General features: G+C 36.1%; 1 protein-coding gene across 1 annotated transcript in view; it reads left to right on the top strand.

Annotated features, from left to right (window-relative positions):
- Positions 1 to 27,490, top strand: part of LOC108702259 (low-density lipoprotein receptor-related protein 1B-like) — a 724,128-nt gene that overhangs the window by 201,349 nt on the left and 495,289 nt on the right. The window contains exons 6-7 of the mRNA XM_041578093.1: positions 16,972 to 17,229; positions 26,662 to 26,824. Coding sequence (XP_041434027.1) covers positions 16,972 to 17,229; positions 26,662 to 26,824 — 421 coding nt within the window. The remainder of the gene's footprint in view (positions 1 to 16,971; positions 17,230 to 26,661; positions 26,825 to 27,490) is intronic.

Below are 27,490 nucleotides of genomic sequence, written 5' to 3'. Positions count from 1 at the left end.
AATACACACTTGAAGTGCCCCACCAATCACTTGGGATGTGGGATGGCTGTCTGTAACTAAGTGTTTATTTCAGTGCCTTCTAATACCCAGTAATACCCAGATAACCCTTCTGCTCTAGTTAGCTCTAGCTAGTTAGCCCTAGTAAGAACCTCAGGCTGCACACTAAGGGGCATATTTATTATGCCGTGTAAAATGAAATTCACAAAAAAAGTTGAAAAGTAAAAAGCTGTGTAAAATAAATGGCGAATTTATGAGGGTGTGTGTAATTTTATGCCATGCGAACACCAGATTTGTCGCCGTTATTTTACATTGCATCCGAGGTAAGTCATGCATAAAAAAAATTACAGGGTTTTTTACATGGCAAAGCCTGCTGATGTGTATTGTATTATCCCACTGTTTTTTTACTAGTGCTGAGCAAATTTGTGAGGTTTTGCTTCGCAGAAAAATTTGCGAAACCGAAAAAAATCACGAAACGGTGAAAAGTTTGCGAAACACCTTTTTTGCTGAGAGGCAATTCTTTTTACATGCGTCACATTTTTTGGATGTGCATCATTTTTGTTATGCATGCATCATTTTTTGACAAACGTCTTTTTTACGTGATTTTTGGATGCACAAAATGGAATGGAAACCCAATTTTTGTTGCAGTTTCGGGAACACTGAAATTAACTGTAAAACTGACCATGGCGAAATTTTTCGCTTATCATTATTTTTTACACAGCATAATAAATATGCCCCTAACTATCTTGAACCTAACTCTTGCTCCTTTGAGAAAGGCTGTGGAACAGCTGAAACGTTAGTTGTGCCTTTGAGGGCATTGTTAATAAAATTTGTTTGTTCCTGCTAAAACCTGTGAGTGCGTCTTCTACTTACAGATTATATTGTATTATATATTATACCCCCTCTAGCATTTAGTGAGTTAATATACAGAACTACATAGAAACTATCCTTTAAAAGACTAGGGAAACATGACCCCTTAGCAATACAGAACTAAAAGTAAATACATTTTAATCTGAATGTCATTTGCCCTTTAAAATACCAAATTTCCCAAAGAAATCATCTTCCTCTGAGACAAATAAGATGTCTACGTCTTCTTTTTTCCCAGCAGGTGTTATTTGGACATAAATGGTGAACTTGATGGATATATGTGGGCTTTTTTTTTTTAAACCTCAGCTTCAAGGGGATTTAAACCTCAGCTTCAGCGTCAACTATTATTGAGGCTGTAATCAGGTTAAAGGTGCCAGGTCTGGGGACACTGAATCTTTAAAAATATGAGAGAGGTTATGTCTAGTCCTGAACTAAGCTCATCTAAATTCTTAAAATCAATGTAGCCAGGGCTGATTTTCTTATTCATCATGACCTTATAACACTATTTCTGTACTTCCTTCAGTACAGCTATAGCTCAGATAGCTTGCTATGTCCCATCATATCAGTTTAGTTAAACAGATCAATGACACAGTGGTTCAGTGGTTAGTACTGATGTCTTACAAATATTTTATATGTTTATATGTTCTCCCTGGGTACTCTAGCTTCCTCCCAAAAACATACAGAAAGGTTATCAGTTGAAAAAATTACTCATCCCTATCTACAGTATGTTGGCATAGTTTCAAGGTATCTCACTATAAAGACTATGAGGCAACTTATTACACGCTTTTGAATTGTTTAGTGTAAGGAAATATTTATGGTAACATAAAAGTATGGTATATGTGGGGAAACACAGGCAGGTGTCCCTGTTGTGGAGTGTTATACGTATAACCCTGTATTATGGCCAAAATTACAATGATTCAATATTGACTCAATATTGACCCCACATTCCTTTCTAGCTACTTGCTTACTGATGGATATGAAAGGTGATAAGGAACAATGGGGCCAGTCAGCTTGACAGACCAGATGAGCTAGTTAAGCTGGCCATAGATTTAAAGATTTTTAAAAGATCCAATCATTAACGTGAGACCATGATTATCTCGAAATGATCGTTTAAATGTACGATGTGTCCATCAACTAAAAAGACCATTTCAGGCGATATTGCCAGCAAAACTGAAGGGTAGCTGCCTGCTTGGGCCTGCAGACATACAGTAGATAGATTGCACTGGGACCAATAAAGATTTTTTACCCTGCCCGATCAATTTTCTGACAGATGGATGAAAAATCGTAAGATGTACGATCGTTCGAATCCCACTAACTTCACGATAATTTGACGGATTGGTCAGACTTCGCTAAAATCAGTCGGCAAAGGAAAATCTTTGCGTCTATGGGGACCTTAAGACTTTCATAGCTAGAAAAAAGACTGGAAAATGTCATGATTATGCGCCCCCTCTCTTTATGTTTCCATTAGTGTATACACTGGATGAATGCAAAAATAAAACAATATTGCCCTATTTAATAATAAATTCAGCACTTACAGCTGGCAAAAACATTTCCTTTTAACTTAATGGTGCTCTGAATAACGAACAGCAATAACAATAGGCACCATTCTGTAGTAAATGTATTTTAAGGAGGCAAAGAAGAGGCAGGGGTAGTAATTGAACATCTTCCATGTTAAGAACATTTGTTTCCATTGCTGCCGAGTAAGGTAAAACTGGCAACAAAACCCCCTACAACTCTACCCTTATGTTCAGCCTCATGCTTTTATATTGTGAAGATGTAATATCTGGGACGGAGGCCAAGATTATATTTTAAGAATGCTGGGAAGTTAGGATTGTTGGCACTAATCAAAGCTCACATTCTGTCACTGTCAGTAGCAAATGTTTTCATACCACATGCTGCAGAAAGCATACAGACAAAGAATAATGGGCATCTTCTTGGAGTTAACCATGGGGAACTTTTTATGTATCTACATTTTTTTTCACATATCTCCTGTTATATTGCTGTTTTCTCTGGTCCTATTAACAACACATTTAGGGAAGAAAATTTTGTAGACAGGACAGTGTATGAATTATTTATAATGAAATGCCAACTTTCATCTGTCTTATTATCTGGTACTGTATTATGGATCTACTCAACTCGACCTTAAAGGAAAAGGAAAGGTTAAAACTAAGTAAGCCTTATCAGAAAGGTCCATCTAAATATACCAGTAAACCCCCAAAGTGGTGCTGATCCGAGTCCCCTGTCAAAAGAAACACTGCATTTCTTTCCTTCTATTGTGTACTCATGGGCTTCTGTATCAGACTTCCTGCCTTCAGCTTAAACCTCATTGCCCTGGGCAAGAGCATGCTCAGTTTGCTCCTCTTTCTCCCCCCCCCCTTCTCTGCTGTATTCTGAGCCCAGAGCAGGGAGTGACTCAGGCAGGAAGTGATGTCACACCATGTTAATACTGCAGCTCCTATCCTAAACAAACAGAGAGTTTCTAGAGCTTTTTACTCAGGTATGGTAAAACATTCTACAGAATAAATATAGCATTCTAGCTTGCACTATTGCAGCTAATCTATTGGCAATAAAATGCCTCCGTAACTTTTCTTCTCCTTTAAACGGCATAACTGTGCAGATTACTAGCAGATAACTAGTCTACTTTATGCAGCGGATGGAGGATTATCAGATCATGCCCAGAATGTAAGTCATAGAGCACTAAGAGGCACAAAATCAAGTTCCTTTCAGTATGCACTTGCCTATGGGGCATACCTGAGCTCTATGCATTTAAAAGTGGATTAAAAGTCCTTCATGAGGGGCAAAAGAAGCATCAGTGGGTGCCAGATAACCCTGACCATACTGTCTGCCAAAGAACAGGACTCCCTCACTTGCTCATCTGAATGACATGCCACCCTGCCCACTATGAATGCAACCAGCACTGACCAGTGCAAAGTGTAAGACAGGGGGAAAAGCTTCAAAATCATGGAGCCTCCCCCCAATTTTTTCACTTTGTACCATGCCCTGAACCTCATGGATGACCCCTTTGAAGTGAGGACCTTTCTAACTCATCCCTGGACTATGTTAACCTGGTTCAATTTTTTGTTCTTTTACCTGCACCTGGATGTCCCATCCACTCTGCCCTATTTGACAAGAAAAGTATGTTGCACTTTTTCTAGGGGTGTAGTTATAAATTGGAATTCCTGCTCCACTGACCTTCAACATATTTCAAACAGAGTCTGATATGTCCACGTGTTTACAGAATGTCAGTATCACTTTAAAAACATTACCCATTCCTTGCTTTGGACAAAGTCCCTACTTGTGCATTAGTGTTCACCTCTGACACTATTCCTGATCTAATTGTTCCCAATAGACTCCAATTGCACATAGGGATTACTCATGTTCCATCTATGCCTCATATTGATATTTAATAACCTTTATAACAGGTATGAATGCTTTAATGAAGAAAATCATTTAGATTCCATGTTTAATTTGCAAAGGACTTTCATTATACAGCTTTTTATGTGTAGGTGACAAAGGACTTTGTTTTTAGTTTTAGGAACTTAAAGATCTTCAGCAAGGAATTACATACACCCAATAATACTCATATACAAAGGGACTCTACAACTGTAGCCACAAACAAATGTTTCTACAATAAACTTTTTATAATGACTAATTTACATTATCAAAACAACATTTTACAATAAACAATACAATAAATGAAATCATTTACAATTTTTTTTTTTGCCAAAATGAAGACAATAAACCAAGTTAAATCTGTTTTTAATGCTCAAGCAAATTCAGCTGGATTTTCTTACTTTATCTTCACCAATGGTGTTGAGGCAAATGTATAATTTGTTGCAAAGTGTTGCAAACTCACATTGCTTCTTTTAGTGTAACCTTGCTGGCCAAAGCCTTTGTTACAACTTTTTAAAACTCTCCCATTGAATTTTAATAATAATAATAATAATAATAATAATAATAATAATAATAATAATAATAATAATAATAATAATGTATCCCTGTTACAATAATCCAGCAGATGAGGTAAATTAATGGTCAGGAAGTAGTACAGAATAATATTTAAGTAGTATCATAACCTGTGCAGTGACATAACATAATGTAAATATATACCAGCTTTATTAGAATACTATATACATTCATAATTATGTATGTATATGGCTGACTGTAAACTTTATAAAAAAAGGTGGGAATAAAATGTAAAACATATCTGTTGCAAAAGAAAAGCCATAAGATGAAGGGCGCTTTTTGCATTCAGATGTCAATTCTCACCTTTATCTGTAAACACTGTGGGGCAACTTCACTAAGATGCGAAGTTGCGCCAGAAGCAACTTCGCCGCTCTTCGCCGCACTTCGCCAGGCGAATTTTCGCCAGGGCTCCGCAAATTCACTAAAATCCGAAGTTGCGCACAGGGGTAGCGTAAGGTTGCAAAGTTGCGCTAGCATTGTTTCGCTATATAAAGTGAAGTTGCGCTAGCGAAGGCTAATTTGCATACGGCGTGAAATTCAAATTTCAATGGTGGAACACGTATCTGCACTACAAATGCCTAGAAAACCTTCAAATCAGCCAATAAAAAATGTATTTTGCCCTACACATGTGCCCACTGTCTAGGTAAGTTGCCATGAGTCAGGAAATGTAGGGGGGAGGAAGGGGAGCCCCAAAAAATCATGTAGAAAACACGCCAGCGTTTTTTGGGACTTAGAAAAAATTTTGACTTTTTTTGAAACAATCCCTATCTACTCTATTGCGCTTCGCCAGGTCTGAGGTGGCGAAGGAAGTCTAGCGTAAAAGGTATCGTTCGCTAAACTGCGCAAGTTAGTGAATTTGCGTAGTTTTGTCGCTAGCGAAGATTCGCCTGGCGTAAGGTTGTGAAGTAACACTAGCGAAACTACGCCAGCGTTCGTTAGTGAATTTGCGCAGTAGCGAAAATGCCAAACGCTAGCGAATTAACGCTAGCGTTCGGCGCTTCGCGCGTTAGTGAATTTGCCCCTGTGATTCTTCCATTCAACAATATAGAGGTTCTTTATCAAAATTCAAAAATTTCTCCAAATTCTCTGAAAACGACTCCGATCAAATCCGCCTGGATTTAGCCCCTTATTTATCAATACATTTTCCTGGAAAATTTCTTGTGCAGGAAAAAAACTTCATAAAATCATTAAAAAAACCTGAATACCACAACTTTTTCAGAAACCCAGTGCAGATCAGCATATCTTTGGGATATCTCTCACTGACTTCTACATGAGCTCAGCAGCTCTGAATTAGAATACTTTTTTTATTTGGGTTTTAACACCCTTGAGGTTTAATAAATCCCGAAAAATTCAAATTTTAAAAGGCCAATGAGAAAAAAAAATCAGATTTTAATAAATAATCCCCTATGTGTCATGTTTTTTTTATGAAGGAAACTGCCTTTAAAACAAAATCATAAAATATAAATAATACATTTCAGAATTAATGGTAGATATTTCTAATCTTGGCTCCTTTGCACAATCTATTAAAACCACCTGAAAGATAATTTATTGGCAGTTTAACCAGTCACGTATTGCTGGCTTGCTTTAAGCGATTTTCCTGAAATGTATGCAATTTCTTTAACACAAAAAGTATCTTGATCATTAAAAAGATGGAAAAGAATGCAATTAATTACAGCATGGTTTGCAGCACTTTGCTTATCACATTGTCCTTCCAACGATATATATCTACATTAGTTAAAAGCATAGATTGTGTTCTGCCCTTGAGACAGAGATCAGACAGTCTTGCCAACACCTATTTTTCATTTTCAAATAATAAATTGATTCTGGAGATGGGAGAAAAAAAATATAAACTAAACTAGAAGCAATTTTACAGCAAGTTCCGTTTTTAATATATTTTTAAAATTTCCCCTTTTTATGGAATTTTTAAATTGCACAGTATTTTAAAACATGAGTAAATCTATAGAATATTAGCTAAAACAAAAAGAATGTAGTCTTTTCCTAAAACATTCACTTGTTTACCATCTGGGCAGCCTTGGACTGGGCTGGCGGGACCCCAGAAAAAATCCTGGTGGTCCCCAGCTGGCCCAGACCCACTCTAAATGGCCGATGCTCCTGACCTCCCCCCCCCGCCCGATTGCATAAAGAATTGCGTGTATGCCAGGTATGTGCTAGTGGGGGAGGGGGCTTTGCGGCTGGGAGGGGGTCCTTGATGCTGGGGAGGGGGTCCCTTTGGGGGTGCAGGGGCCTGATGTGGAGCAGCCCTGGTGGGCCCAGAACCCACCAGTCTGACCCTGCATCAGGGCACCCCACTTACAGTAATTACCTAAATCTTGCCATTATCTAACCAATATAGTTTATTGAGAAGTTTTGACTTGTCGATATTACATTGTAATTACACAACAAATGCAAAATGCTACTAATAGGTAAGGTGCTAGAAAAAACATGTTGAATGCCATGAACACAGACAATTACAGTATATGAACAAAGGTCCTGGATATGCGTGAACACTGACCAGGGAGTATTCTTTTTGGAAGATCATCTAACATTATTTGGGCTACTGGTCCAGTTGAGCTGTTGAAAAACTTAAATGAACAGTGATGTTTTTGAGAATCCACGTTGCTTTACTGCATCCCCCAGTAAGCATTAACTCTTGATATGTATTAAATCCTAGTATGTATTAAGCATTGAGAATACTGTATATCTGTGTGCTTGGAGATAGTGGTCTTGCAAACATTTTATAGACTGTAGTTGAGAAACACTTGGATTGGTAATTGGTAACCTATAGCAACAAATTTGCATTGTAGTGTCCAGTTATAAATTGGGACCTACAATATTGAGAATAGCTGTGATTTAAAATTCTTGGGAAAGTTTTTTTCCCACTTTTATGGTGCTCAATTGGACCCCATAGACACCTGGAACATTGTAGTCAAAATTCTCTATTAAATATTATTTTATTCATTAAGATCATTTTCATAAGCAAATAAGCTTTTACATAATTCTCTCAAACAATCTCACATAGTCTCGCACATTAATGTCAGCTTTTTCCAGTAAAACTGTTTAAATTAAAGAGTAGATGGTTGTGAAGAATTAGGCAGAAATTTTATTACATAGTGTTCTTTTAGAAATCTACCCCTGATGTTGAAGGAACATGATTCAACCCTACATAATAATATGAGTATGCTAATAGTAAGTCAGAAATATTTGGGTAGTCTGAGATTAGTAACAATTCAGTGACTTTTTGAGTACTATTCTGCACTTGTCAATTTCACAAATTATTTTGTTTACTTGAAGTTACTTCCGTGGGCTAGTAAATTATTTATTTGAATTTAATACTATTGCTTTTTCCTGAAATTTATTCCATTGCTGTACCTCCTTCTGATGCGAATAGGCCTTTATTCCTCTTAGCATTTTTCCTATGAAGTATTGGAATGTTCAGTTGTGCTGGCAGTATTTCATTATGGATAAGCATTGTATATTTTAACCGTGCACAGGCTGACACACACTTTTTTATGTTGAATTGTGTGGTCTGTTTGAACTTTTCTTACTGTTTCCATTAAAGACTTTTTTGCAAAGAATCCCCACCAGCTGCGAAGCAGAGAATATTGTACAGTATTACTCTAAAACGGGAGTTTGCATCTACAAAAGTATGTCACTGTAGACATTTAAAGAAAGTGAGTATCACATTCCCATTTATTTTACATAAAACCTATTTATTAGTGATGATGGGCGAATTTATTCACCAGGCGCGAATTAGCTGTGAATTTCCGCGTTTTGCCACTGTCGAATAAATTCGACGCTAAAATATATTTGATGCCAGTGACAATTCTGACTAGGGATGGGCGAATTTGACCCGTTTTGTTTCACCGAAAATTAGTCGGTGGCTAAATATCGTCGACGACAATTAAAGTCTATGCGTGTCAAAACAATTTTTGTAGGGCGGCAAAAATTTTGACGCACGTCTTTTTTTTTTGGATGCACGCCGTCAAACAAGTCTATGGCCATCATTTCCATGGCAAAACAATTCAAAAACATTCACCCATCCCTAATTCTGATGCCTGCGTCAATTTCGATGCCGGTGACAATTCTAGGCGGCCATTTATTTAATAAATTAATACATTTGCGTTTCAAGAATGTCGTGGTAAATTCGCTCATTTTTCGGCGAAGTGAGAGAAATTCGCCCATCACTACTATTTATATATTTAATTAACATAACATTTCAGAGAAATTAAATAGTAAAATTAGATTACTTTTATGGCGGCTAAATGGGACAGTAATGCAAAACTAATGCAAACAGAGGAACATTTTTGATTGTTGACCCTGCAAACAGAGCGGATTCAATCTTACTATTGTAGAGACAGCAAGGGATGTCCTTTTCGTAGTCTCGTCTTAACACCAAATCTAAATAATTAAGAACCTTACCCATATTCTCCTAAAAAAGGGCTGCAGTGCAGCTGCACCGTTACACATAAATAAAACCATAACCTCCAGCTGGCACCAGGAGACCTATCCTAAAGTTGTGGCACCAATGTGAAGAATTAACCGTTACTGAAAAAGTTAAAACTACGTACAAGACAATACATTGAGGTACTTGAAAATACTCCCTGACTAATATTCTGCTTACACTAAGCTTTATTGTTAACAGTATGTGTTCAGACAGATAGTTTTATGCTGGCATTTGTGAAAAACAAACTTTTGCATTAGATGGTGAAATTATATTTATTACTCCACAGGGCATTGTTGCACTGCTTCAAAGTCCATTGGTAGTGACCTTAACAGCACTCCAATGCTTGGCATTATGTATGGTGATATTATGTTTATTTGCCTCAGATCACCTATAAAAATGTTCCCTTAGCTCTTTGGTAGTTCAGCACTGTTCCCTCATCATAGTAACATCATATCCCAGTGTTGTTAAGGGTCAGTTTATACAGGCCAGGGAAGAGTGTTTTACTTTTGTCCATTTAGGAAGAATGTGTTGTGTCAACGTCTTGTGGCTGTAGTCTGGGATATAAACAACAGTATAGGGGCCATAGGCCAGGCGGTGCCAAGGTGCTAGTGATAGGGACGGGACCCCGTTGTGGCTTGCATCCTAACTTTCAAAACAAGTGCATTTTGCACTTTATCTTGGAAGTGAGAAATAATCTTTTTTTTTTTCCAGCCACGGCTATAACCATAGATGAAACAAAGCCTGAAGCTGTAGGGGACCTAAAATATATAGAGGGACAGTTAGTGCTCTAATTACTGAGCAATTTAAATATATATTGGGGAAAAAAAGTACTGGGATTCACAACCAAGCACTTGATTTGCTATAGTCCTAAGTGTGCTTCTACACAGATATAGAATGAAAAGAATAGCTAAAATCTTGAAAATCATACTCGATTGCTCAATATTAAGAACTATAGAGGTTGTGATTGCTGTTATAAGCCAAACATTTATTTACATGTGAGCATGTTATCCATACACTTATTACTTGCACGTGTACTGACACTTTCTAGGTCTGAATCTGTTGCATATGATTCAAACTGAAACAACAATATGGATAAAATAAGTCTCACCCATACAATATGTAGGTGTATCACACCCTTCTCTGTTCTCTTCTCTGCTCCTCTCCTTCTTCATCTACTTCTCTTCTAAGCTCTTCCTCTTCTCACCTCATTTGCACTCTTCTCTCATTACATCTCCTTTTCTTCTATCCTCTCCTCTTCTTGCCTCCTCTAACATATTCTCTCCTCCTCTGTTCCCTTCCCCTCTTTACTTCCCTTAATACTAAACTAATTAAAGCTGAGCTGAGAACCAACCACATCTTTGGATAACTGATACTCGTTTACTATTCCAATTCATGTCATTTGTTATGTGAATGTATTGACTTTTTAGTTTGATTAGCTAGTTATTCATCATACGGGAATGCTTCTTTTCTTGCAGCATTTCAGGTTATGTTTCATTGTTTAAATCTACTGTACTTTTATAGACTTTCTGCTTGCTGTGCTCTATTCAGACTCTGATGACTATACCTTTTGTTCCCTCAGGGTTTAACCTTGATTCTCCTATTGAATTTTGTCTGTGTAGTGACTTCTTAAGTAAAATTTCACCACAAATACAAAGCATGGTACTGTTTAAATAAGGACATAATTTCACTAAGTAAATATGTCTGTAGCAGTTAGGAATTAAGAACAAAATGTGATTTGAATCTTTTAGAAGTACCATTATTCTATACAAAGTGTTCAAACAGTTCCTAAATTGTGAACCATTAGGAAAACTTCTATCAACACCTTTACGTCTAGTAGTCCATAATGATTTCTAAGTCACCCACTAAAGCAGAATTTATAGACAGAGGAACCAAAATCATTTGGGAAGTAAAGGTGTTCTGTAAGGTGCCACGCCTTTGTCTGAGGACCCTTGTTTTACTGACCTTGAGGTATGCTTCCTCAAAAATGTATGTAGACAAATAAAGAATTCCAGTGCAAACGGTTATGGGATAGCCATAACAGACAATTTAAAAAAAATTTTACTGCAACTTTCCTTTTTGAATATGGACACACCCCTGTGAAAAAAATGTGCCTAAGTGTGACAGTTAAGTAAGGAGGCACAATAAGATAAGGTAATGTAAAAATGAAACCAAAAAATAATGAAATCTAAATAATAAACAATAAAAGTAAATGTTCCTCTTGTTGAACTACAATATTCAAGTTAGATCATAGTGCTCAAATACAGATACTTACAGACTCATCACCCATAATAGAATACAGGCATAACAGAGTAAGAGAGTTGCATTGAGGATGTTGTTAATGCATTCTTCAAGCATTTCTGCAGATCCTCTTCAACGTACAAGATGCAAAAAGAGCATCTAACTTTGTAAAAACGTACTTCTAGTACCCCATGCAAATGGACAATTCACATGGGCAACTGAGCAGCACCTGTCACAAATGTTCCAAAAATGGTTGCAACAGTGTGTGCTGGTCTAAATGTGTTGAATATTTTCAAAGTCTGCCTGGCATAATTTCTGTTGTTTGCCATGTGAGTGACTCTGTGCCCAATTCTTTAGGTGTAAGTGTACTGCACCTATTGACGCAGGGCATGAAGGGAGTTCTATAGCTACCTCCAGGTGAGGAGGTGGATGTAACTCCAGTGGTCCCTTGCGTTAATAGGCAAAGCAACTCCCCATACAGAATAGAAGGACTGATCAGCACAGTGGGTTGATTAAAGAATCCACCCCTAATGTTGCTAAACTAAGCAAGTTTTAACCCTTGATTATAAATGTTGGAGTTGAGCTTCACCAACAAACCTGTGCTTGTGTTTACACATGCTTTAGGAGGACAGGTCATAACGTGATCCCAGTTCCCTGTTGAAAGCCAATCATACTGCCCATGGGACAGCGATTTAAGTGACCATATAAAATACACATCTATATGTGATGTAGGTCAGATATACAGCTTGTTCCTCGGATGAAATGTATCAAGCAAAGTTCCAAAACATTTCTTTTTACATTGTCTTCTCATTGATATAATGCTAATGATGATGAAGAGTATAATTTTGAGTAAGGATGTTTGCATTATATCTATAAAAACTGTACAGAGTCACGTTATTTGTCAAATAATCTTGAATGTGATGCTCTGAGCACTTGTCGTCACTTTTTTCTGCTTGTGAAGGTGTAAAGTACTTCCTATTCCCAGGGAAATATAATACGAAGCTTGGAAGGACAAGGCATCCTCAACGCATCAATAAATAAATAATGCAAGATGCTCAAAATGTTTGGTTACAGTTAAGTCTTTAAACCATTCCCCATTTTTGAGTCTTTTCTTGAGAATATCTTAAAGGGGAACTATTGCGAAAATAAAAATTTAATATTTGCTTCAGCATACGAAATAAGAAACTTTATAAATATAATCAATTAAAGTAAGGACACACTTCTGTTTCTCCTCATTATGTTTTCATTCAGGAGTTGGGTGTCAGATGAATGATCCAATATATCTTATATCCTTTTGCCTAGAAGATGTATTAGAGCTCACTCTATTAAAATCACCAGAAATCCTGTCTCTCTACTTGCAGAATTGTGTGTTAGATTTTGTTTGTACTGGAATCAGTTATATGAGTGAGCGCTAATACATCTGCTAGGAAAGGGAGTCCCCCCCTATAAGATATATTGGATCATTCATCTGACACCCAACTGCTGCAAGAAGACAGAATGCTGAGAGAGGAATAGTGAATATAAACTTAATTATTTCAGAAACAATGCAGAATATTTCAAATACATTCAATGTATTCAGAAAGTCTCTTAAATTAAATTTTTGTTTTCACAATAGTTTCCCTTTAAGAATGTTTTTTTTTAAAGAGAGGTGATGAAGAAACCATTAGAAGGTCACTGTTGAGAGATAAATTACCTAATCAAACAGTTACCGGACTTCGGTTTTTCCGATAACAGATCCTTATTTTGGATCGCCATACCTAAAAATTATTAATTTAAAAAATCCATTCTATCCCCCTCTAACAATACATCTACCTTGCACAATATTCCTCAATTCAAGTGCTTGTAAATGTAAATGGTATGTAAAAATACCATTAAAAGTTCTCTTCCTGTTCTCAAAAAAGGAATATGGCGACATCAACTGTGCTGGACCCAACAAGTACAGTACATGCTTCACTTCAGCTCCCGACATAACCTCCTCAAACCAGAAGTCAGTTGCTGCAGCTTTATGAAGGATTTGTAAAGCCTCTTGTGAGATTTATTGCTGTAAGTGCTGCAAGCAGAGAAGGCAGCACCCAGGTCAGCCATAAATCCACATCAGTCGGTTCCTGCATTCCTTCACCTGCTCATAGCACTTAGCTCACCGCAAAAATGAAGTTAAAATGCCAATGTGCACCCTGCCTTCAGAACATATTTTGAAGGAATGTTAAGGAAGAAATGGAGAGCCAGAAAATCCTAAAACTTCAGCAACTGGTTTGAGGAGGTGATGTTTGGAGCTGCTGTGGTCTTCCACAATTGAATTCACCCAATGGCTTATTTTTGAGAATAGGAGGAGAACTTTTTTAATAGTAATTTAACATAAAGCACTTAAAATAAGAAAAAATGTGTAGGGTAGAAGCATTGTTAGAGGGATAATTCCTTATCGGCTATGTGCACAAAAAAATTCTTTTGTGTGCACATTTTAGACTTGTGTGTGCAATTTTTAAAAACTGCATGCTCATTTCCGAATTAATATAAAATTTTGTATTTTCGTATAAAATTCTTTGTATGCACTACAATTTGTTGTGTGCGCTGGCTTGAAAGTTTGTTACTGTTCCTTTATGTTTACTAAAAAAACAAATCAAATTAAACCTTATAGAATTGTTTTGGCACCAATAAGGATTAATTATAACTTAACTGGGATCAACTATAAGGTACTGTTTTCTTTTTTACAGAGAAACAAAGACAATTTAAAAATGTTTAATTATTAGATTAAAAATGGACTCTGGGAAGTGCCTTTACCTCAATTCAGAGCTTTCTCGTTTACAGGTTGTTGGATAATGGATCATGAGATCCATTATTATTATTTTATCACAATAAAATCAGGTGTTCTAGTACCCATTGTCTTTTTCTTCTCATGTCTTTGGGTGTTCTCTTGTCTAGGGCTAATACAAACCTAACATGATGACAATGGGAAATACTCATTTTATCTCATAACTTTATTATGTTAGACTTTTGCTGACAATCTTGAAAATATAGGGGACTTCCCAATGTTAATTTAGAGATATACAGTATGTACCCTAGCATGCTGTATATTAAGTAGGATGTATTATTAAAGATCCATCAATAGGTACAAAATATAAAATCTATAGGGATGTGTCGGTATTTATAGAAACACTGAGGCAAGAATTGGTTTTTGTCTAAAAGTACCCCTGCCACCCCTCAGAAGAGCAGTGCTTAGCTCTATTGACATTATGACATTGTTTAAGGGTCCTGTGTTCGGAGATACAATTGTGCCAGACATGCTGAGCTGGGAGAAGTACAAATACTTCAACAGGACAGAGAACTGTTTCATTTGTACAGCTGTTGACAGCTAATTCTAAGAGGCAATTAGGGTGATATTGTTAATAAAGTGAAATCCAGTGACACAGGAAATAATTAACCAATATCATGTTATGCAAAAATGATAGGCCAGTCCCACTATTGCACCACTGCCCATTGATACCACACATATTCAAGTCAGGCCACATATTTTCAAAACTACCCTTCCTACTGCCAAATGTACTGCACAAAGACTTTCAGAACAGTAAAAGATGAATTTTCTTATAGCAAGATTAATGAGGATAAATACTGTAGATGACAAATAGGTAGATAGATGAGCTACAAACTCAGAAAGGTCTTAACACCTCTGAACTACAGGTTACTGCTCTGTGAATTTTTGCAGATTTCTTGCCAAGTCAAGGACATGTACAAAACAAAAGTTTAACAGTTATATTGACATTACAAACACTGCATCTTATTTTGAATTTTACAGAAACCTGCACAGTGCAAAAGTATCACTATGTTGACAGAAATCACACCTTATGTTTTATCAAAGCAGGCAGTGGAAATACACTTTTTCTGATTAATTTGTGAGTCAGTAACACCTGGAAAGATCTTTTATCAAAGTAAAAGAAGTCACATCGCAGCTACTCAATTTGTGACATTTCTGCTGCATATATTATCGGAAAAACAGCTGCAGCAAATTTAGAAAGTGCTGTAGGTCACCTACCTTTCCCTGATTTGTATCATTTATAGACACAGAAGGAAAATGGCATGAATAACCTTTGCGTGAGTACATTTAACTTGATGCATAACCCCACTAATTTTTATAGCAGGGATGGAAGATCGTTAGGAGCAAAACAGTAACAGTAAAGAGATGCTTTAGTAACGTTTCAGGTCCGTTGGCTAAAGATTGTGACTGCTCCCCATACTTTGTAATATCTTGAAAGGCAGATAAACAATTTTAAATGTTTAAGAATGGCTATTTTCACCTCACGTTTGTGTTTTGCGAACCACGATCTTCTGTTGTCCCTTTATTGTTCTGGAACAGATAAAAGACATACTATACTGTAAAAAACACAAAATGGAGATTTTAAATATTTGGAATCAGAACTCCTAAGGTAATGGATGCAGGAGAGTAGGAATATTGATGAAATTCATTAAGTTCTTGCATTCAAACGCGCCTTCACTGCCATATGGTTGCCAATTCATTAGGGTCCAAACTGGCTCCTGCACTTCCACATGGTTGACAGTGGTTTATCCTGCTTGATGAAGAGTGCCCAGCTGAGCCTACTGACACTGAGGAACTCTGGACCCGTTGCCACCTTGAATCTGGTGGTATCTCTAGTGTTCCCACCACAGATGGCATTATTAGCTACATCAGATTTGCACCCAGTGAATGCACACTCCGGAGGTGAAACAACCTCCACTCTGAAAATGCTAGATGCAACTTGCACCCACTTTATACCATTTGTTGTACCATTTTACATAGTTACATAAATATATAAATAAATTGGGTTGAAAAAAGAGTCCATCAAATTCAACCACTCCAAACGAAAACCCAGCATCCATACACACACCCCTCCATACCTTCACATACATTTTATAACCTATATCTATACTAACTATAGAGTTTGACATAAGTGCAATTGCAGCAGATGCAATTTAGAGTGCTGCATTATCGGATTAGCCGATTTGAGTCCAAACTTAGTGCGGCCTTCACTATCTTTTGTAAAGGACCAGTAATAGCCGGCATGGTCTTTACAGATAAGTGGAATATCGGCCATCAGTTCCATCAGCATGTGAGTAAAAAAAAGAAGGCTTAAAAATGTGATTACTTTGATTTTATAGGAAAGCATGAGGTTAAAGGATATAATCACCTTTATAAAAGTTTCAGAAGAAACATAGATGTGTTCACTTAAATAATATCTGTATACATTTTTTTTCATGTATTTTTTTCAATAGAAAGGTTCAATGGAAGGTTGCACTGAGTAGCATCCCACTCTTTGCCACAAGCAATCAGCACCCAACCTCATTTATAAGTCAAATATTTCTACTTATGAACAACACATTAAAATCAATGTTCAGAGATGTATAGTATGACATGTAGATTGATGTTGCTGTTCAGCTAATACTTATGATTGCATTATATTTAATTCCAGAACCTGCTGACAGACCTCCGGTTCTTTTGATTGCAAACTCTGAAACAATTGAAGTGCTGGATATAAATGGGGGTAAAGCACCCACCAGGAGCTCAATGAATGCAAATGGAATTCACACACTGGGTTTTATTTATGATGAAAATAAAGTCTGCTGGATTGAAACCAAAAAGACTTCAAATCAACTGAAATGCTACAAAATAACGAAAACAGGGACATTTACAGATGAGCAGATAATACAGATTGCTCAGTACCTAAACAGTAAGTAAGAGTGTCTGTCTGTCTGAGTGGCATATATATATTTTTTTATGTACCTGTATGTGCAGTTTAAAAAATATACTAATAGTATGTGTAAAATACTATTTGCTAGGGCTATGTAGGGTTATTTAGGAATGTCATCTTCAGGGAAGTATTTCAGATATTGAAAACAGCCTTTTCTGTTCATCGTGGCAAATCTATTCAAAGCGTCACAACAACAAATCTGTTTGTAGAGTCTAAATATAATGGGTAGTGATGGGCAAATAAATTCACCAGGCACAAAACTGCAGAGAAATTTTGCAGAAAAATTTTGGGCGTCCATTGACTTTGACGCATTTGGACAAAATAGGCGCGCATATAAAAATTGTCGTGAGTGACGAAATTTACGCTCATCAAACTGAGGGGCAGATTTACAAAGCTCGAGTGAAGGATTCGAATTAAAAAAACTTCGAATTTCGAAGTGTTTTTTGGGCTACTTCGACCATCGAATGGGCTACTTCGACCTTCGACTACTACTTCGACTTCAAATCGAACGATTCGAACTAAAAATCGTTCGACTATTCGACCATTCGATAGTCGAAGTACTGTCTCTTTAAGAAAAACTTCGACCCCCTACTTCGGCAGCTAAAAGCTACCGAAGTCAATGTTAGCCTATGGGGAAGGTCCCCATAGGCTTGCCTGTGATTTTTTGATCGAAGGATATTCCTTCGATCATTGTATTAAAATCCTTCGAATCGTTCGATTCGAAGGATTTAATCGTTCGTTCGAACGAATAATCCTTCGATCGTTCGATCGCAGGATTTGCGCTAAATCGTTCGACTTCGATATTCGAAGTCGAACGATTTTAGTTCCTGGTCGAATATCGAGGGTTAATTAACCCTCGATATTCGACCCTTCTTACATCTGCCCCTTAGTGTGATTTGTAGTCAAAAATAAAATGTTTTAGCAGTATCTGCTTCTATGAGTGCTCTCCTCTAACTGCCATTTCACAGATCAATATGGGATTGCGGTAACCCTTCATTGAGGATTGAAGCAATGACAAATTTATCCTAGCACCGGCAGAGCGAAAGAACAATCTTCCGGTTGCTCATCAAACTTATTTTGACGCCCATTGACTTCAAGGCATTTTGCTTATTGTTCACCGTTTCGCAAATTTCTTGGAGAATTTGTGAATTTTTCACCGAAGTGAAATGGGACAAATTCGCCCATCACTGTGGTTAAAAATTGCTGGAAGCTGTAGCCAAAGCAACATTGGTTTTTCTATCTTCAAAGCACTTAAAGTTTTTTGCAACTCTCTAGGACCAGTGGCCCATTGAATAAAAGAGACCAACCTATTTTTTATAGCTATGGCTCCATGTTTTGTTTTGTTTTGTTTGTTCCTATGATGGGAACTGTAAGCTTGAAATAAAATGTATTTGTTAGCATATCACATAACATGAGGACATTGTGTTAGTTTAGAATGAGAGATGTGGGCACAGTGCATGTGTTCTAGAGCCACAATTTACTTGAACTGCCACTCTGTTGATGTCTTTTTCTAAAAGTTATTTCTCCAGCTAATTATACTTGGTTCAAACACCAGCTATAAAGATTTAATGAAATATGTTTCTGCATCTAACATATGCTTTTGTAATCCTCACATTTTGTACAAAGTGGTGAAAGATTAAATAAAATCACTGCTGCAACAACAGACCTATTTACTGAGAATGTACTCTATGTCTGGAATATCAAGCTCAGAGGGAAGGATTGTACTGTCATTGTCTGTAACCCAAACACTTCATCTGTATGCCAAATAACATCTGTTTGATATCTTGGTCTATGCATCTAACATGACAGTTCCTTCACTGATGATAAACCTACAATTGTGCTTATCTGTATACTTGCCTTAAACCTTTGTCAGTCCAAATTACTGTGTTCTTGAGTTGATTGAAGTCTGTCTTTCTATATTTCAACACACCGAAACGCATACCTATAAACTAAAAATACTCTTTCTGTTATTCGTAATGAGTTCACATTTTTCTAATATGATTTTTGCAAATAACATTCATTTTATAGCAATCAGAAAAATAAGGTATTTCATAGAGAGTAGAGCTTAAAATGGAATATATTTTGGGGGGAAAAAACAAACAAGGAAAATTATAAATATAAAATTGTGTGGATGAGGAAAAATCCCACAAAGAAAATGCTGAGGACAATAGTTGATCCAGGGTTCACCGATCAAAAACATTTGGGCAATGAGATATACACAGAAGATTAACATTTAGGGGCACATTTACCTAGGGTCGAATATCGAGGGTTAATTAACCCTCGATATTCGACCGTCAAAGTAAAATCCTTCGACTTCGAATATCGAAGTCGAAGGATTTACCGATATTCCTACAATCGAACGATCAAAGGAATAATTGTTCGATCGTGGATTTTAATCCATCAATCAAAGGATATTCCTTTGATCAGAAAATTGTTAGAAAGCCTATGGGGACCTTCCCCATAGGCTAACATTGGCCTCGGTAGGTTTTAGCTGGCGAACTAGGGGGTCGAAGAATTTTTTAAAGAGACAGTAGTTTGACTATCGAATAGTCGAATAAGCAAACGATTTTTAGTTTGAATCATTTGATTCGAAGTTGAAGGTCGTAGTCGAAGGTCAAAGTAGCCCATTCGATGGTCGAAGTAGCCATATTCGACCATTCGAAATTCAAACTATTTTTCCTCTATTCCTTCACTCAAACTAAGTAAATGGGCCCCCTATATTGCAATATATTTAGGGGGTTATTTACTAAAATCTGAAACGTTCTCACTATTTGCTTAAAACCACTTCATTCAAACTCCTGTGCACTTTTTTATGTGAAAAAATCTGAATTGTGTGATTTGTTTTGGCCTATCGCATGAAAACCACAATTTTTTCGGATTATCACCGGAAAACCACAGATTTTTTCAGAATAATATACGAATCCCAGTGCAGATCATAATATCTTCTAATTGTAAATAGGACATCTATCATTGACTTTTACATGACCTTGGCAGGTTTGAAATGGAGTTATTTATCTATATGGACTTTTAACAGCATTGATGTTTAATAAATAACGAAAAATGTGTTTTTCTCCTCCTTGCAAAAAAAATAATAATAATTGGAGTTTAGTAAATAATCCCCTTAATGTCAGATGTAAACGCTGATACAGTGCATCCATGATGCCATGAACTTCAATGGCTTCATTGTGTCAATGCACATGGGGCAACTGACCATCACTTATTTTAAGTATAAAGATGCCAGTCACTCCCTTGCCAAATGAATTTAAGCCTATAGGCAACAATTTTTTTTTGATGCGGAACTATTTTTTTCACCCGTTGTAGTCTATGCAACTATATAATCTGTGCAACTCTGTTTTATTACATAAATAGAAATATGTGTTACTCACAAAGTCCATATATCAGAGCATGTAACAATGAGAGTAAAACAAAGTCTCATAAAATCCATTTTAAAGTCCAATTTAAAATTCAAATTTCCAGAAGTCTTTATTAATTTCACAGGATTACAATTTCACTTCTTCAGGAGATTGTCTGAATGTGATATCAGTTACAGATTAAATTAGTCCGATGTTCTTGATGGTTCCTCCGTAAGCTTGTCCTTTTACTTATGGCCACTTATGGCCACTTATGTCCAGAGCATTCACTACCACATTGGTCATCTCGGCAAATATAAAATACTAAATGGGCATAATAAATAAGATAATAAAAATGTCCTTAAGATACTGTGAAATTTGTATAATCAATTTGCATAAAATATAGTTTAGTATAGTACAGTAAAATCATATGTATGAAATGAACAAGTATTAAAAGCAGCAAGATCTAAATCTATATCTAGTCCATTTGGACTTAACAAATTCAGTTTGTAGATCCAAAATGTCTCTCTCTGTCGTAGTCTTTATAGCCTATCACCACCCTTTAATTAGCTACTGATGTGTTTTAAAATTACAAATTTAAGATTGTCACAACTACCTGAATGTTGTTGTAAAAAGTGGCATGGGACATTGTGATTGATTTTCTTTTTTGGGTATTATACAGGGTTTCCTTAAGCTCCCCATAGATGCAAAGATTTCTCTTGCCCAACAACCGATTCTAGCGAAGTCCGACCAATCCTTCGAAATTATCGTGTGGTTAGTGGGATTCGAACGATCGAACATCTTACGATTTTTCGGCTACCATTTGTCAGGAAATTGATCGCCCAGGTTAAAAAATCTTTGTCGGTCCCAGTGCAATCTATCTATGTTTGCAGGGCCAAGCAGGCAGCTACCCTTTGTTTTCCTGGCAAATTGGTCTTTTTAGTTGATCATATTTTTTCGTACAATTGTTCTGAGATAATCGTGGTCTCACGATGATGATCTTTTAAAAATCTCAACATCTATGGCCAGCTTTACTCTTGTACCCATGGCCCTACTGGTACTACACACATCATACTTCAGCTATGCACTTTTTTTTTCTAGTGGTGGAGTGTGTTTGATCCTAGGTAAAATAATTGGTTTGAATCTAATCCCACTACTCACATGGGAATCTGAAGTCATTTTCCTACATACTGTAAAGGGGTTATTTATCAAAGTCTGACAATATTTTCTGCTACAAACTCAAATCCGCTCTGTTTTTTTATGCTAATTTATTATTACATTTTCCTGAAAATTTGCTTTGCGTGAAAAAAATCAGATTTTCACAATTTTGTCGGATTTTTTTATCAGATTTTCACGCTTTTTTGGAATTTTCATCCAAAAACTTAGAAGTATTGCACGAAACCCAGTACACATCAAGAGGGTTATTTATCAAAGTCCGAATTTATCTCAATATTTTCTGCTACAAACTCCGATCAACACCGCTCGGATTTTTATGGTTTATTTATTATTACATTATCCTGAAATCTTGCTTTGTGGGAAAAAAAATCAGATTTTCATGACACTTTCAGATTTTTTCATCCGATTTTCACGAATTTCAATTTTTTTTTGGAATTTTCACCCGAAAACACCCGAAACCCAGTGCACATCAAAAAATCATTGGGACTTCTCCCATTGACTTATATGCAACCTCGGCAAGTCTGAGATGCCACATTTTCAGATTCAGACTTTTACATCCTCAGGGTTTAATAAATTCTGAAAAATTCATGATTTTTTAAAAGTATGATTATATTTAAAAAAATCATGAATTTTTCGTGATTTTTGCATTCGGAGTTTAGTAAATAACCCCCCCCCCAAAAAACATTGGGACTTCTCCCAATGACTTATATGCAACCTTGACAGGTCTGAGATGCCAGATTTTCAGATTCAGACTTTTACATCCTTGGGGTTTAATAAATTCTTGATTTTTTTAAAAGTCAGATTTTATAAAAAGAAATCACAATTTTTCGTGATTTTTGCAATCGGAGTTTAGTAAATAACCCCCTTAGAGTTTTAAATTACAACCATTAAAATGTATCTGAAACCAACAAACTATTTGTGTACCTTCCTTAAATCAGTATCAGTCCATGAGAGGATCATGCCTCCAGTGTTGTCCCCCCAAAGTGTTAAACCTTCATCATTAGCATGCCTGTTAAGTATCAAAGCAAAGCAAGAAGGGCACATTGAATATTTACACTGGAAATAGTGATCAAGATAATAAATTATCCAATGGGAATAATTTAGAATGACTGATTAGACTGCTGTAAATCCTGGTTCCTGACAGTGTCCTATTACCTTGCACAATTATTTTCTGATCTTTCTGTTTTCTGTAACTGAACATAGTTTAACGTATGAAAAAGTTTACTTTTCTTATGGGTAAAACAAGATATAGGGATAGGCACATTTTTTCACCTTGTTTTGCAGTGCGTCAAAAAACAAATTGCCGTGCGTCAACATTTTTTGACGCCCACAGACTTTAATGGGCGTCTGTGACACTTCGCTGGTTGCGAATTTTTCACAAAACAGGTCAAATTAGCTCAAGCCTAGTTATTACGAAAGCTTTGGATCTGAGGTTTTGATTTGGATACTTAATTTTGATTACCATACTTAAGACTACTAAAAAAATCATGTAAACATTACATAAACTCAATATGATTGTTTTGCCACTTATAAGGATTAATTATATCTTAGTTATAATAAGTACAAGGTACTGTTTTATTATTACAGAGAAAAAAACGAAATCAATTTTAAAAATCTGAATTATTTGATTTAAATGGAGTCTATGGAAGGTGGCCATAATTCTGAGCTTTCTGAATAACCGGTATATTCTTTAGAAAGACAAATAATAATGCCCGTCTTTCACTTATGCAGAACTTAAACAAATCAGTACATACTGAGAAATATTTATTTAACCTTGCAAAGAAAAGCTTTCTCATCATCGAAAAACTACAAAAAGAGTTGAGGTTCTACTAAGCCATGCAAACGTAATAAATATTTATGAAAGCTACTCAATATTCCTTCACTTAAGAAAGAGATGTACTTATAGTTAATTGTTTAGAACAAAGCATTTGGTTAACATTTTTAGCTCAAAACAAGCAAAAATGTATCTGAACAATCTGAATAATCTTTTCCTAAATATATATAGGAAGTCAAGGTTGGTGCATCATCGACAGCAGGAGTGAATATTATAATAAGAGGGTAACAAGGCTATATCATGTTTTCTCTAGGGAAATTGAATTAGAATCAGCAAAGCATGGCAGGATTAAGTGGCCATGTCATATTATCCCCAGCAGTGCCTTACATTTAACTCTCTGTGTGGTTGATATTTTTGTTAATAGCTGCAGATTATGCATTTATGATGCATTTATTATGCATTTATTTTAAGTAACAGTGGAAGATCTTCATGTTCTCAAAAAAAAGTATTCCTTTTTGATTTATAATCAGAGCAAATTTATGAAACACATTTAAAATATGTTGTTAAGAAAAGATTGGAATAGTTGTGTACTGGAATAAATCTCCTTTTATTGTTCTATTTCGATGGCAGGCTAGAGGGACACCATTATAATTTTATAATCATTTGGCAACAAGCTTGAAATTCACTTACATAGAAATTAGAAATGTAATGGCTGTTTTTGTTTGTGTTTTGCATGAGTCCTGGAAGGAAAAAAAAAACATCTACATGTGTAAAACATTTTTGACAACCAATCAAATATATGCAAACATGATTCAGAATCACTGCTGACTGGTTTGAAGGTTTGATGTTATATTTTTTGCTAAATGTTCTAATATAAAATCCTGGCAGCGAAAACAATATATTATAACTACTAAAACTGCCCCTCTGAATGCAGGAAGATTTTAAAGCAGATGATTATAATTTATTTGAATCTGTTAAATAACATACATAAGCTATTTGGTATGCTTTACATTGATGCCACCTTCTTTAAGATGTTGCATCAATGTCTATCAATTAAAGGACGTTTTTGGAAGAATAGGTGCACTGGCATGGGGTCTGAAGTAAGCATCTTGTATCACTGAGGGAGGGGGTGCCATGTTAGTAGGCATCCCCCCCAGTGATTATAAATTGCTGGCCCTGTAGAATTTTAAAATGTTTTGCTTTGATAAACAGTATCTATAGTTGGTAGAATAACAGGCCTTATTATATTTTAACTGATTATATGCTATAGCCGGAACTAGAGGTACAGTAGGCAGAAAAGGCACATGCCTAGGGCACAAAGCTGGAGGGGGGTGCCAGGCACATACCTTCTTTGCCTCCTACCCCTAGTCTGCTCCCCTCTGTTGTCAGCTATTCAATCATGTTCAACGACTGGGGTAATAAAAATACTTTGGAGGGCCACATCTGGCCTACAGATGTCCAACTGGACAACCCTGTGCTAGAACATTATAGTTGTGCAGAATTTGAGTGAAGCAACTCCCAGTATACTTTAACCCTTGATAATTTATTGAAACAAACTGAAAGTTATTGTCCAGGAACATTAGGGTGGTGCAATAAGTCTTTAAAAGACCTGTATGTCCTTTATAGCAAAACTGTCTGTTCTACAGTGCTTGTGGCCTAATTAATACAGGAGAAGTCCCCCTCCTTTTCTGCTTGAATTCCCTGAAGGCATTAAATGATTTTTAATGAAATAAATGCAAAACTCCACTGCTGTATACATCCTTCTGATGTTTGATCCCAGTGTAATAGCAACAATCAGAACATTTTATGTTACATTATTATGACTAATGTAGTGTTGATAGTCGGGATACTCACTGGAGAATCCATTTGCAATGGTGAGTTTGATGCAACGTTTATGTAGTTATCTTATTAAACATACTGTAGGACTCCAGTATTCCTAAATTGCCCTTATGCTCCAGATAACCTTTGCTCCACTTTAAAAATTACAACTTTTTGTCAAATCAACTGGACAAAGTGGACATTTAAGCAAAGTTTATAGAAGAAAATTAGATATTTCTTCTTGAGTTTACAGACTAAATGTCTAAGCCATTATTTTACCTTACATAATCTAACAATACACCACCACTAATAATAAAGCCACAATAAGACTAACACTAGGGGGCAGATGTATGAAGGGTCGAATATCGAGGGTTAATTAACCCTCGATATTCGACTAGGAACTAAAATCCTTCGACTTCGAATATCGAAGTCGAAGGATTTAGCGCAAATCCTACGATCGAACGGTCGAAGGATTATTCGTTCGATTCGAAGGATTTTAATCCAACGATCGAAGGAATATCCTTCGATCAAAAAAAACTTAGGCAAGCCTATGGGGACCTTCCCCATAGGCTAACATTGAGTTCGGTAGCTTTTAGCTGCCGAACTAGGGGGTCGAAGTTTTTTTTAAAGAGACAGTACTTCGACTATCGAATGGTCGAATAGTCGAACGATTTTTAGTTCAAATCGTTCGATTAGTAGTCGTAGTCGAAGGTCGAAGTAGCCCATTCGATGGTCGAAGTAGCCCAAAAAACACTTCGAAATTTGAAGTTTTTTTAATTCGAATCCTTCACTCGAGCTTCATGAATCGGCCCCCAAAGGTTGGTCAAAGAAAGAGACATGTTACAAGTTCAGTGTCTCAGCTACAAAACCCCTTCTTTCCTTGGAGACAGAGAATACACATTTCCCATCTCATTACAAATAAATTGAACAGTAATTGTTTATAGTGATCATGCATGTCAAGCCTGTGTCTTATGAGAACCAATATTTGCAAGTAGAGATGAGTTAACTGGCCATAATTCAATTTCCAATTCGATTTAGATTTATTTCAATTGTAAAATCTCAAAGAAAATCAATTTTCGTTTAATCTCCTGAACCAAGACTCGGTTGGATTCAATTGCTCATCCTTTATATTCTAGATGATCCTATAGTCTTCTGTGCAAAAATCACTGTTACCATTCCATAGATTTGTATAATTTCCTCTTTTTATTAAGTGTATCATATCCTTTAGTTTCTAAATGATTGTTACAAAGAGAACATGGATGTCATTTTTTGCTTCCATTTGTGTTTTGGCAGATGTGCACCAAATGGCAGTAGACTGGCTCACAGGAAATTACTACTTTGTGGATGATGGAAATGATAGAATTTTTGTATGCAATCACAATGGAACCATTTGCATTACACTAATTGATCAGGATCTCCATAACCCGAAAGCCATTGCAGTTGATGCTACAGCTGGGTAAGACCAAAATAACAATATACAGTTTTACTTTATAAACTTGTCTGTTGCTGAAAATGCCCTTTTCATAGACTTGATAAACCATTTTATTTTCTATATTGTTTAAAGGACACATATTATGTAAAAAAAAAATAGATATTGAAGGAATGTTCTTTAAGAAGTTGTGTTTCTGGTTACTTTATTGAATATATACAGTCATATGAAAAAGATTGGGAACCCCTCTCAGCCTGCTTAATCATTTACTACACTTTCAACAAAAAAGATAACAGTGGTATTTCTTTCATTTCCCAGGATCATCCGAATACTGGGGTGTTTCCTAAACAAAGATTTTTAGTGAAGCAGTATTCAGTTGTATGAAAATAAATCAAATGTGCAAAACTGGCTGTGCAGAAATTTTGTACTTTTGCTAATTTGAATGCATGTAGCTGATCAATTCTGATTACTGGCAACACCAAATTGGTTGGATTAGCTTGTTAAGCCTTGAACTTCATAGGCAGGTGTGTCCAATCATGAGAAAAGGTATTTAAAGGGATACTGTCATGGGAAAAAAAAAATTCAAAATGAATCAGTTAATAGTGCTGCTCCAGAATAATTCTGCACTGAAATCCATTTCTCAAAAGAGCAAACAGATTTTTTTATATTCAATTTTAAAATCTGACATGGGGC

This window comes from Xenopus laevis, chromosome 9_10S, assembly GCF_017654675.1.
Source record: "Xenopus laevis strain J_2021 chromosome 9_10S, Xenopus_laevis_v10.1, whole genome shotgun sequence".
Classification (NCBI taxonomy): domain Eukaryota; kingdom Metazoa; phylum Chordata; class Amphibia; order Anura; family Pipidae; genus Xenopus; species Xenopus laevis.
Note: the sequence above shows the minus strand (reverse complement) of the source record. Positions and strands in the feature narration are given on the sequence as shown.